Source organism: Rhinatrema bivittatum, chromosome 2, assembly GCF_901001135.1.
Source record: "Rhinatrema bivittatum chromosome 2, aRhiBiv1.1, whole genome shotgun sequence".
Lineage (NCBI taxonomy): Eukaryota > Metazoa > Chordata > Amphibia > Gymnophiona > Rhinatrematidae > Rhinatrema > Rhinatrema bivittatum.
The window spans coordinates 719,146,382-719,160,065 of record NC_042616.1 but is presented as its reverse complement, the minus strand read 5'-3'; the positions used below and the strand labels follow the sequence as shown (position 1 = coordinate 719,160,065).

The following is a 13,684-nucleotide window of genomic DNA, read 5'->3' as shown; positions in this document are numbered from 1 at the left end:
TGTTAAGGGAGCTCAACCCTTCTTTTCTGTTGGTGTTTTTTTTAATATTATAGATGGCAATCTATTGTCACACACCATGTTTAAGCAACCACAATTTGGACATTTTTAAATAAAATAAAGAAAGATAGGCACAAAGTTAGAGTAAAAAAAACCAAAACAAAAAATAACTCTCACGGAATGGGAGGCACATGGAAAACTACTTCAGGTCTTGCAGCAGCCGTTTGTCACCACTAGATGGCACTGTTTCTGTAGCCTTACACAGAAAAGCTGGCTGGAGATTGCATCCAGACCTGCCTTCATGTCAAAATGTATCCACATACTTCCAACAGTTATGACAACTGTATCTACATTTTTTTTCACTAAATAATAAATATGATGAGGCAAACGCAGTGTAGGATTTCTGATGGTAAGCAGAAGCACCTAACATCTTTAATATTTCTTTCCTTTATCACGTGGCGTAGCTGCCGAGCCAAAGTTTTCTCTCTCCTGTGGGAGGTTTACAATTTAGAAGTTTCTGCAACATTCCCACACACTATCAAGCAAAAAAGGGCTCTGCTTCATACAGAAAACATCATGCACACTTGCAGTATTTCATGGCAGCCTTGGAGGTCAAACAAAATTTGCAGACAATACATTTTTTTTTCAGTGAAATTTCAACTTGAGGTACCTAATGGCTAATACATTGACAATATAATCATTGGCATGGGAGATCTACCTTTGGAAATGTGTTTCACGAATGAGGTAGTTCCTCTGGAGACTCCACTGACGAAAGCTCCAGGACCTCTGGTCAGCCCTTCGTATGGAAGCCTGAAGAAATCAGCTATTCCGTTGCCTATGCTTCTGACCAAGCTGGCCGGACTCCCCAGAATTTCCAATGATCCAACAACCCAGCCTAGAATAGGAATGCAAAGGAGGAGAGCAGTGTTAGACAAAATCTAAGGAGCCATTGGAGAATTCGTAAAAAAAAAAAACGGACACGTTTTTCCTCGAGTCATTTTTCACACTGGACTGCATATTATTATGAGCTCCCTTGGAACAAAATACGGGAAATAACTCATCCTGTATGAATTCTGAAATGGCAATTTTTCATACATTATAAATCAAAGCGCTCTCTTTGGCAAACTCACAAATAGCTTTAGTATGACTTCCTCACATGAGCATCCCGTAGTTCTGCTAGAAATTCACCCCGTATGTTTCTAGAGGGGATGTTAAAATGAAAAATTAGAAGGAAATAACATGCACAGCTAGCCTGGTACAGGAGGCTTAATTTACAAACCTCTTTGTTTTTACATTCCCAAAATCCAGGATTTATCACAGCTAAATCTGCTATCATACATGCAGGCATGAAAAAACAGAACTGCTGAATGGGGGGGGGGGGCTCCAGAATAGGCTGCGTGTTGTATTTGTTTATTTATTTTAACATTGCCTCAGAATTCCTTTTCATTTGCACCAAATCTTTAAAGATTTTAGTTTTGGTTGCCTTTCCAACCCTTTTCTCCTGGCTCTCTGCCCTACCAGAACACATCTCCAGTGGGTCTTACGGACTTGCTGATATACCCGTAACCTGCTTGACTCTGTAAAAGCATTAGTGTGCTGACCCTGCATTCAACAGTGTACCTACTTCCTGAATAGCTGCAGCACACTTTTTGCTTGCAAGAAGGAGCAAGTGTCCTCCTCGCCCCCTCAAATTTGCCACCTGGCTCCATTTTTTCATGGTAGATAGATGTAAAGTTAGGACTGGATCAACCTATCTATCTATATAGCATATGCCACTTTTCAGCGCTTCAAAGCAATTGCATTCAAGTCATTTCACTCCACAGCACGCGTGAGATTTCCTCGAGAGAGAGGCAGGCCTGGTTTGATACGGCAGCAGCCAAGCTGGCGCGGAATCACACAAAGTTCAAAGCCCTGAGTGTCACAAAATACTGTCTTTGGTGAAAGGGGCAACTACCTTAAAGACGCGCCAATGGGGAGGGAGGAGATAGGTGCAGTGGAAGAACAGTGGGTAAAACTAAAGAGAGCCATAAAAAAAAGGGCTCAGAAAAAATAAGAGGAAAAGGAAACCGATCTGGTTCTTCAAAGAAGCGGCTGAAAAAATAAAGGCTAAAAGATCAGCATTCAAAAAGGAGAAAGGCTCTGAAACAGAACAGCACTGGGAAGAATATCTAGTAAGGCTGAAAGAGACAGAGAAAGAAAGAAGGATGGCAAAAGCTCAAGCAGAAGGAAAGATAGCGAAAGAAATAAAGGTGAGGTGATCCATTATTCAGATACGTTGGAGAAAGCAACAAGCCCGCGGATGGAATAGTAAGACCGAAAAGTGACAAGGAGCAATGTGGAGAGAGAGAGACAAGGACGAGGCAGAAATGCTAAAAAAAACATGTCTATTTAATGTTATCTGAAGAGGACTTTAGACAAGAGTACATAAGGGAGTGAGGTGGATGTGACTAGGGCTTTTTTTTTTTGCAGGTATTTGAGGGAACTTAGTATGGCATCTTTCTTCCCCTCTGCTTCAGCCCCTGGGAAATGACAGGAAGGGAGGAGCTGGATTAGGTGAGGAGCTCTTCTCTCTTTATTCTGTTTGCTCCAGTCTCATCCCTTGCCTCCTGATCTTTCTAGGATGCTGTCGGGGAGGGGAGGGCCTGGATGGAGCAGTAATTAGAGGGCTGTTTTCTGCAGGGCACTGGTCAATAGAACTTCTGACAAAACTACTGACAATGCAGAATAGCAACAGAACCTATGGACTGTCTAAACTATTAACCATTCTGTACCCTGTAATTGAAATTACCATTACTAGCACTATTATGTACTTTCTCTTCTTTAGTCTCCTTTTAATCAAGTTTTGTATTAATTTGGCAGCTCATATAAATTTTGTCATGACAATAATATTTCCTCAATCTAAATTTCTTGCACGAGAGAGAGAGAGAACTAGTAGGGGAGAAAGAGGAGGAGGAGAAAAGCACCAGTGAACCCTCTCTCTTTCTTTCTTTCAGCCTCCTACCCCCACTGGTGCTTTGCCCATGCCATGATGCTGGTGCTTCTACTGCCTCCAGGTAAAAGCACTGCTCTCTTGTGCCTCCTGCTGGTGGGAGGATCATGCTGTGACTGAAACCTACAGCCCTTTGCTGGGAACAGGGCTACTGTGGGGTGGGGGGTGGCAGGGCATTAGACAGTTGCCACGATTTTTCCCCCATCCTTCCCCTCTGGATGGTCCTTCTCCTCCTAAGTACCAGCACCCTTCTTTCTAGAGAAAAAGCACTAGATACAACACCATTTATGGAAGAGTTTGTCTGCGTGGACCTAGCAAAACTGAAAGCGGACAAGGTCAATGGGGCCAGCTGGGATGCATCTTGGAATATTACAAGGTTCTGGCTTGTCCACTGAAAGACCCGTTCAACAGATCTTTGGAGATGGGAGGAGTTCCAATGGGACTGGAGAAGGGCGGATGTAGTCTTGCTTCATAAAAGTGGTAGCAGAGAGCAGATTGGAAATTACAGACCAGTTAGTCTTATTAACCCTTGGGAAAATTAATGAAGACTCTCCTGAAGAAAAGTATTGTGAACTATCTACAATGCAATGGGTTGCAGGATTCAACACAGCATGGTTCTGCCAAAGGCTGATCATATCAAATGAAGTTAATTTCTTTGATTGGGTGACAAAGGAATTAGATGAAGGGCATATGGTAGCTGGATATGGTTTTTTGGAGTTTAGCAAAGCTCTGATACTGTCCAACATAGGAAGCTCATGAATAAACTGAGCAGCCTGGTGGTGGGTGCTAAGGTGGAGGAATGGATTAAAAACTGGTTGAGTGATAGAGACAAGGGGTGGTAGTTAATGGAATTCATTCTGAGTAGAGAGTGGTGATTGGTGGAGTGCTTCGGGCATTGGTCCTGGGGCCAGTTCTGTGCAATATTTTTGTGAGTGACATTACAAAACGGTTAGAAGGAAAAGTCTCTCTTTTTTGTGGATGATACTAAAATCTGCCACAAAGCAGACACACCTGGGGGAGCAGCCAAAATGAGAAGTGATCTAAGAAAAATGCAAAGGCGTGCATTTGGGGTAAAGAAATCCAGAGGAGCTATATGAAATGGTGGGAGAAAAGCTGATATGCACTGATCAGGAAAGAGACTGGGGGTGATAGTATCTGATGATCTCAAGGTAGTAAAACAATGTAATAAGGTGGTGGCTAGTGCCAGAGGAGGACTGGGATGCATAGAGACAGGCATAACCAGCAAAAAATAGGAGTTAATGATGCCCCTGAGGCCTCACCTGGAGATATTAAGATCAGTTGTGCAGACCACATCTCAGAAAGGACAGAGAGAGGCTTGAGACAGTCCAGAAAAAGGTAACTAAAATGGTGAGGGGTCTACATCAGAAGCCATATGACCATGGACTTAAGGATCTAAAAATGCATACCCGATAGGACAGGAGAGGCAAGAGAGAAATGATACAGACTTTTAAATACCTGAAAGGTGTTAGTAATGCATAAAAGGCAAACCTTTTTCAATGGAAATAAGTTCTTGCACTAGGGGGCATGATATGAATCTGCAAAGGGTAGACTCAGGACCAACATTAGGAAATATTTTTTTTTTTTTACGGAAAGGGAGGTGGATACTGGAATGCCCTTCCAGTTAAGGTGGTGGAGGAAAAAAATACTGGAATTCAAGAAGGCATGGAATAAACACAAAGGGTCCTTCAGATGATAATGAAGCACTGGGGAAAGACACATGGAGAGAGGCAGTTAGAAACCTGAACAGGAGGTGTGGGGGGTAACCTGGCCAGAGCAGCAGTTACAACCCAGAAAAAGCCTGCTGGGCAGACTGGATGGGCCATTTGTGTCTTTTTCAACCATTTGCAATGTTAGATGCAATGCCTGAACTGTAACTCACCCTGAGCTTGTACAAAGGAAAAAAAAGGCAAGAAATTAAAAAAATAAAATCTTAAAAAAAAAATGGGTAAAACCAAGACAGGGCCAACTACTGCTCCAAAATGGAGCCAGATGGCTACCTCATCCTCCACCCCCCACCCCCATCCAATGCTCTGTACAAGCTGGTCACATCACCTCTGACTCATGCTGCCTGATTCTGATCTAAGTGTGCTGCGCACAAGAGCAATGTGCAAAGCACGAAGCCCAGATGAGGCATTCTTTCTTTAAAAGTCAGTTTGTCAGACCCAAAAGAACTCGTTCCAGTTAATTTCTGTTTAAACAGTACTGACAACCACTTCCCAAGTAGTGATTACCCATTAAAATCTATCCAGATATTGCTCAAAAAAATCTAATCTCATGATATTTGCACCTTTTGAAACTGCTACAAGTAACATGCAGGCCTACCCCTGTGAGGCAGCAGTTCCAGGAGCACAATGCACAGTAGTGTAAGCTAATATGTGCTGTTGGCAGGGACTCTTATTATGTAAGAGTGTTACCACATGGACATTTGGCATGAGGACCACAAGATGAGTGATGTGAAGCAAGTGGCTGTGGCATGCCAAGCGTAAGAACAGTAACCCAGCCCACCTTATCCTACTTTAAAATTTTTATGAATTGTACATTTGCAAATACCTTACAGTAAATCTATTTTTTTTAATTTCATTAAAAGAACAATGTGTAGGGAAACAGCTGCTCCACGACCTGCAGCAGAACAGTCCACCGATCGTTATACCATGCGCACCAACACTGTACCGGATTCACAGGTGCTGGCGTGTTAGTCAACCAAGCAATTAGATTGGTTGCACTGGTACAACCCTGAAAATGAAGGCGAGGAGGTAGACTGCAAGGAATGGCAATTGCAAACCTTAAGAAGAAGATGAGGGGGTGGCCTGTGTAACTTGCTACCCCATTGTCTGTCCACAACGGCAGAATTTTCTCCAAGGGGCTAGAGGCATGGGGCGTACTTCACTTCCCAGTCTCTCCACCCTCCATGCACTCATGCAACTCCAAACAAAACCACGGGATTCACTCACTTTCAGTCCAACCATCTCGTTTATTTTCTTGCACATATATGACACAGAAAGTGCAGGTTCCAGTAATGAGGTAGTATGTTAAATGCAATAGAATCCCAGACTGCCAGCACATTACTAGTTGCTATTACTTTCTGATGCAATTCATCAGTCCAGCATCGGGCACTACTACTCTTACTTCTGAAAGTCACTGTTAGTGGAATTAGCACAACCTCGGGGTATTCACCCAGGATGGTTGCCTGACTCATGCCTCAGCAGGAGGAATCCCAGTCAAAATTGACATTTTCCTCCCTTGAACTCAGAAGAGCTCTGCAGAGAACTGGGTCCTCAGAGATGCATGCTTGAGATGTTGCTTATACTAGTGCTCTCCACAGAGTTACGTTGACTAACAATGGAAGCATGTTCATATATAACAGCAAACGTATAAAGAATTCCTCAAGGAATTCCACAATGAATACCACTGAAGCTAGTATCCATGGGTTACACCTGCATAGAGCGGCAGTTACAACCCTGAACAAGAAGACCAGGGGGTACCCTGCACGGAGCGGCAGTTACAACCCTGAACAAGAAGGCCAGGGGGTAGCCTGCACAGAGCAACAGTTACAGCCCTGAACAAGAAGACCAGGGGGTACCCTGCACAGAGCAGCAGTTACAACCCTGAACAAGAAGACCAGGGGGTAGCCTGCACGGAGCAGCATTTACAGCCCTGAACAAGAAGACCAAGGGGTACACTGCACAGAGCGGCAGTTACAACCCTGAACAAGAAGACCAGGGGGTAGCCTACACAGAGCGGCAGTTACAACCCTGAACAAGAAGGCCAGGGGGTAGCCCGCACAGAGTAACAGTTACAGCCCTGAACAAGAAGACCAGGGGGTAGCCTGCACAGAGCGGCAGTTATAACCCTGAACAAGAAGGCCAGGGGGTAGCCTGCACAGAGCGGCAGTTATAACCCTGAACAAGAAGGCCAGGGGGTACCCTGCACAGAGCGGCAGTTATAACCCTGAACAAGAAGACCAGGGGGTAGCCTGCACAGAGCGGCAGTTATAACCTTGAACAAGAAGGCCAGGGGGTAGTCTGCACAGAGCGGCAGTTATAACCCTGAACAAGAAGGCCAGGGGGTAGCCTGCACAGAGCGGCAGTTATAACCCTGAACAAGAAGACCAGGGGGTAGCCTGCACAGAGCGGCAGTTATAACCCTGAACAAGAAGGCCAGGGGGTAGCCTGCACAGAGCGGCAGTTATAACCCTGAACAAGAAGGCCAGGGGGTAGCCTGCACAGAGCGGCAGTTATAACCCTGAACAAGAAGACCAGGGGGTAGCCTGCACAGAGCGGCAGTTATAACCTTGAACAAGAAGGCCAGGGGGTAGTCTGCACAGAGCGGCAGTTATAACCCTGAACAAGAAGGCCAGGGGGTAGCCTGCACAGAGCGGCAGTTATAACCCTGAACAAGAAGGCCAGGGGGTAGTCTGCACAGAGCGGCAGTTATAACCCTGAACAAGAAGGCCAGGGGGTAGCCTGCACAGAGTGGCAGTTATAACCCTGAACAAGAAGACCAGGGGGTAGCCTGCACAGAGCAGCAATTACAATCTTGAAAGCCTTGCTGGGTATCCTGCATCTCTTTGGTCTTTGTCTTCTGCCATTTACTATGTTATACTAATAGCAAACCTGTCACCTCTAAATGTATTTTGTTTGTGGCTAGTTTATCTTATGATAACCGAGTTCCAAATATATTGTGTTTTCTTACATAAGCACACATTTAGTTACAAAATGAGTGGAAATTACCAATGGTTTCTGATAAAAACGTTTGTGACCTGTAGCTCGTACACTTTCTTTTTTTCCCCCTAGAGAATGTAGTGTTTATGAATAGTGTAACAGTGCCCTCCATTTATCCACAGTACAGGTACAGCACAAGCTTCCCCATACTGCTCTGCAAAGTGCCTGAAACCTGTTCTGGAGAGACCACCTCAACGTTAAAAGGGCGCGTCAGTTTCCATGCCTGTTCAGTCTTTGGTTTCTCGCTGAGACTGCCAACAAGGGTAACAATTAGTGCCAAATTGTGAAGGCAAGTTTGTTTTTCCCCAGAAATGTGGACACCTGGGAACCTTTCCTAGAGATCAGATGGTAATGAGTTTCAGTCACTATTGACCTGAGCTGGACTTGAACCCGTGACCTACACGTGAGCGAGCAGCATTTCTAAGCTGCAATGCCCCGAGAACACATTGAAAATGTCACTGTCAATCAAAGATGGATTTTAGCTGGGAAATGCATGTATGGATTTAATTACATTTGGCTGGAGGATATCCAACCAAAAATCTTTGTTTTAAGGTTACGTTTTTGTGGTAGTTGGACAGTTCATTATCTTTGGTTGTATGCATATGAATTCACTGTCCCCAATTCTCCTCTTCCATGGCTTATTCTCCAAAATCACAAAAGATTTTATAATAAAATACAATGGCTCAGTAATGAACTTAGTGACTTGTAACAATTAAAATCCTCTGTCTTTAACTCCTGTGCAGTAATGTGTACTAACTACTAACAAAAATAAAATGTACTCTAGTTTAATGCAGAAAGTTAGCAACTAATGTTATTCTGTTACAACAAGGTAGTCTGGTTGTTCTGGATAAAAATGTAAAAAGTAAACTCAGCAAAGAAGATGCAAGTGATACACTAACAAAGTTTGCTTTCCATTTCACTGACAAGAGACATCCTCTCTTTACATGGTCAGTAGCAATTCCTCAGATCCTGCTGAGATGATGACAGGAGAGCTTCCCTTGACAACATGTGCATAAGCATATTTCAGGGTTGGTATTCCAAGAAAAAGGTGACACTTAAACCTCTTTGGTAAAATGTCTTTCTACTATGTGAGGTGGTACTGACTGTTTACTTTTTGGTTTAAGTATGTAATAATACTGTTTATATTTTTTTTATTTAAAAAAAATAAACCTGTGGGAAGCCTTAGGATCTGTGACTGCTGAAATACTGTACATTTTCTAAACATTTCTTCCTATATTAATGCTGTGGAGAAACTGTTTAATGCAGTAAAACTCTTTAGATTTAAAAATTTGTCTATATTTTCATATAACTTTAGAACCTAACCGGCTATATTCAAACATAGCCAGTTATGTTTTAAAGTTATCCAGTTACATGTAGCTAGATAATTTTAAGTATATTCAGCGGGATATTTATCCTGCTGAATATACAGGACAAGTTCTCTGGCTAGATTTACCAGGATAACTTGTCCACTAAATGGCCCACTGAATATTGACCACTTATAGTTTAATGGGACAAGCCCAACATTGGTTTAGCCAGGGGAAATCTTCTTTCACTAATTTGCTACATTTTTTTGAAGGCGTAAATAAACATCTGGATAAAGGTGATGCAGTTGATATAGTTTATCTAGACTTTCAGAAAGCATTGATAAAACACCTCAAGAAAGACGCTTGAAATTAAAAAGTCATGAGATATATTGTATATTGAGACCTTGTTAAAAGATGGAAAACAGAGAGTAGGGCTAAATGGTCAATTTTCTTATTGGAGAACGGTGACTAGCGGAGTGTCCCAGGGATTTATTCTGGGACCTCTGCTATTTATCATATTTATAAATGACCTAGAGAAGGGAATAATGAGTGACATGATCAAATTTGCTGATGATACAAAATTATTTTATTTATTTATTTATTTAAAACTTTTCTATACCGTCGTATAGTAGAGCACCATCACAACGGTTTACAGTTAGGCACATATGTGGTTTCTAAGTTATCCAAAGGGTGCCATTATTATACGGTTACATAGTTCGATAATATTCTCTAAATTGGGAATGGGTGTGGTTACCATTTACTATTAACTGTCTTTATAATTTAATACTTAAATTGTGAGAAAATAACAAAAGTAAGCAATACTGCTTTTTCTTGGTGACTTCCTGCTTTGTGTATGTTTTATTCTGCTACCTCACTGTGAAATGCTTTTTTGAAGAGCCATGTTTTTAAGCCTTTTTTGAAGAGTTTTAGTTCTTTCATTAGTCTTAATTCAAGTGGTAATGTGTTCCATAATAATGGTCCTGCTAAAGATAGTGCTCTCTCTCTAACCTGGGTCACCTTTGCTGTTTTGACTGAGGGTATGGTTAGCAGAGCTTTATTGGCCGATCTGAGATTTCTTTGAGGGACATGTAGTTGTAATGCGGTGTTTAGCCAGTCCGAGTTTTCGTCGTTTATCAGCTTATGAACTGTGCATAGTGTTTTAAATTGAATTCTCTGTTCTATTGGGAGCCAGTGTAAATCTGCAAGTGTCTGGGTGATATGATCTCTTCTGCCTTTACCAGTAAGTATTCTGGCAGCCGAGTTCTGTAGTATTTGCAGTGGCCTGATAGTAGTATATGGCAATCCTAGGAAAAGTGTGTTACAGTATTCCGTGCTGGCAAATATTAAAGCTTGTAGTACTGTACGAAAGTTATTAAATCAAAAGAGGCCTGTGAGAACGTGCAAGAGGCTCTGCAAGATTGGGAGACTGGACATCCAAATGGCTAATGGCATTTAATGTGGACAAGTGCAAAGTGATACATATAGGGAAGAGGAACCAAATTATAGCTACACGATGCAAAGTTCTTCATTGGCATTCACCACCCAGGAAAAAGATCTAGACATCATCGCGGATAATATGTTGAAACCCTTTGCTCAGTATACACTAGTGGCCAAAAATGCAAATAGAATGTAAAGGATTGGAGAATATAACAGATAATATCAGAATGCTTTTGTTTTGCTCCATGGTGTGACTGCACCTTGAATACTGTGTGCAGTTCTGGTCACCACACCTTAAAAAAGTTATAGCGGAATTAGAAAAGGTACAGATAAGGGCAACCTAAATAATAAGGGAGAATGGAGTGATTCCTCTGTGAGGAATGCTTAAAAGATTAGGGCTCTTCAGCTTGGAGAAGAGACAAATGAGGAGAAAAATGATAAGAGGTCTACAAAATAATGAGTGGATTTGAATGGGTGAATGAGAATTGCTTGTTTACCCTCTCAAAAAGTACAATGACTAGAGGACATGCAATGAAGTTACTTGCTGATATGTTTAAGACAAATAGGAGAAAATACTTTTTCACTCAACGCATAATTAAACTTTTGACTTTGTTGCAGAAGTTTACGGTAGAAGCTATTAGTGTAGCTGGGTTTTTAAAAAGTTGGGACAAGGTTCAAGCGCATTGATCAATCAATGTACATTGTGGTATATACTGTAAGTTTTATAAATTAATAAGTACATTTTTGTAAGAAAAGTCCATAAACCATTATTAAGGTGGACTTGGGGAAATCCACTTCTTTTCCCTGGGATAAATAGCATAGAATCTATTGAACTTAGGAATCCTGCTAGGTCCTTGTGACCTGGATTGGCCATTGTTGGAAACAGGATGCTGGCCTTGATGGACCCTTTGGTCTGATCCAGCATGGCAAAACTTATGTTCTTATATCTGCTGCACTGGGCTGCTGCTTGTCTTCTCCTCCCTCGTCCCAAACTTCTTCACTCAGATAATGGATGTGAATCCATACTTCCTTGAAAAATTGGATGACCTTTAGGCTCTTTTTAGGAGAAAGATGCTACTTCCTTCAGATGACCAAATTCTGAGACCCTGGGTCCTACAACATTTAGCTTAAATAACACCAGGAACATTCTTATTCAAAAAGGGAAACCAAAACAAGAGGCAAGAAGGGTGGAAAAAACTTCCTTCTCAGTCAACAAAAAAGTTTCCAAAAACCATGAGACAAGGTACTCTGACTCCATCTCTATACCCAGGACTTAAACGCAGAGACCTGAGAGTCCTTACCCAAGGAAACATAATCAAACTGAGGACAGCAAAGGATATGCTGCCCCTGAGAGGGTTAACTAAGGCATCCCCTAAAAGATCCAACAAAGAAATCCACACCCTAAAGTGGTAGTAGGGGGTTTATAAACTGTTAGAGCACACCATCTGAATGTCCCACATGGGGGAGCCAAACTACTGCTAGCTATTCACTCTGCTCTCCTCGCATACAATAGAGGTAGTGCTTGCAGATATACTTCATGCATAATCATTTTGGATATCCTGAATACCTGACCTGTTTGTGGCACTCCAGGACCGAAGTTGCCTACCGCTGATCTACTTCATAGTTTTTTATCCTGAGCAAACACAAATAAACTCTGTTGATATTATTTATTTATTTATTCTATTTATTTAGATTTATATTCTGCTTTTCGCTATTATGGTAAAAACCCTATATTTTTATCAAATAACTGCCCTGCGATTTGTTAAGAACATAGAATTTTTGTTTTAAACTATCATATATTTCTAGTGAATTTAAGTGTTCATGAAAGGTGTTGCACAGACAGCATTGGAAACTAAAGTCCTCTATTTATTCACCGGACAAGTACATCACTAATACTTCCTCAAGCTTCCTTACCAATGTTTCTCAAATTATATTTACAGGCACCACTTCTATGAATGAGAGCGTAATTCAGTTTCCACGCCAATTGAATCCTTGGCTTTCTTGCTGAGGCTGCCAGCAAGGGTGCCAATTAATACCATCTGTGATGGAGGCTTTATAGCACTCTGATGCTTGATGATGGGAACCGGACTAAGACTCAAAAACTCATTTTATAGATCATCAAACTGCTTTGAGATAATGACTTCAGTCCACGACTGACCTGAGCCCGATTTGAACCTGTGACCTAGAAAAAAAAACTTGCAAAATATACAATTAATGTGACTAATTATAGCATCTGTCACCTCATCGCATCTACAACCTATTGAATTTCTTTGGCTAAGAGCTGTCAGCCAAATTCAATCAGCAGCTTTTCAAGTGCAGGTGTATATTTTATCTGCAGTAGAGCAAAGAAGATGCTGACACATGACACTGGAGCAGATTATGGATGCCACTGTTAACTGGTCGATCCAACAGAGTTTTTGGCTGCTGTGCATTAGCTTTTTTTGAAAATCTATAAATAGCTGAATTTGTAATTTATTACCGGGTGTCACTTGACAGGCCAGTGATAGCTCACAAGGGGCTGTTACACTATACTATTTCTGGTTCTATTCTGGAAGAATTTGGCAAGGCTTTTGGGAGACAGTAATCCTGAAGAGGTAATGAGGCAGACAAATGTAAAAAAGACCAGGATTCCTTACTAAATACTGGAGCCAATATTCCAAATAAGTTGAGCTCCTGAATTTAAACTCCTAAGTGAGGTGCCTTCATTTGGCAGCTATTTTCAGCTGAATTTAGGAGCCAGGGAGTATAAATTTCAAACAGCTGCACGCGCACCCATAGACATATGTACATGGGTACACGAAAATCCATTCCTGTATTTTATAACTTGCGCATATATGATCTACTCAGGTTATAAAATACATGCAAATATACCCTGCAAAATGCACATGCATATTAAAAAAATGCAAATACATAGTGCACTTATCCAGATAAGTTCCAAATTTTCCAGCTAAGTAGTGGCAGTTATCTGGCTAAGTGTCAATTTATCCAGCTAAGTAGCAGCTTTGCCTGCACCTGGTTACTGTCTGCCTGCTACTAGCCCTGGCCTCAGCTTGTTTCTGGACTTTCTCCTGACCACTTGCCTAAATCCTGCTGTCTCCTGGAACCCAAAGGCTCAACCTGCAGGGAACAGGGCTGGAAAAGATGAAGCTCCTGTTCAGTCCCAGAAGGGCGTGTCAGTCAGCTGTCAGCACGCCAACCATGCCACGGCCCAAGGG

At 41.9% G+C, this 13,684-nt stretch overlaps 1 protein-coding gene across 1 annotated transcript in view; it reads right to left on the bottom strand.

The window, feature by feature from the left end:
* VPS13B (vacuolar protein sorting 13 homolog B) overlaps positions 1-13,684 on the bottom strand; it is a 2,198,633-nt gene that overhangs the window by 32,920 nt on the left and 2,152,029 nt on the right. Inside the window, 1 exon segment of the mRNA XM_029587199.1 lies at positions 716-892. Coding sequence (XP_029443059.1) covers positions 716-892 — 177 coding nt within the window.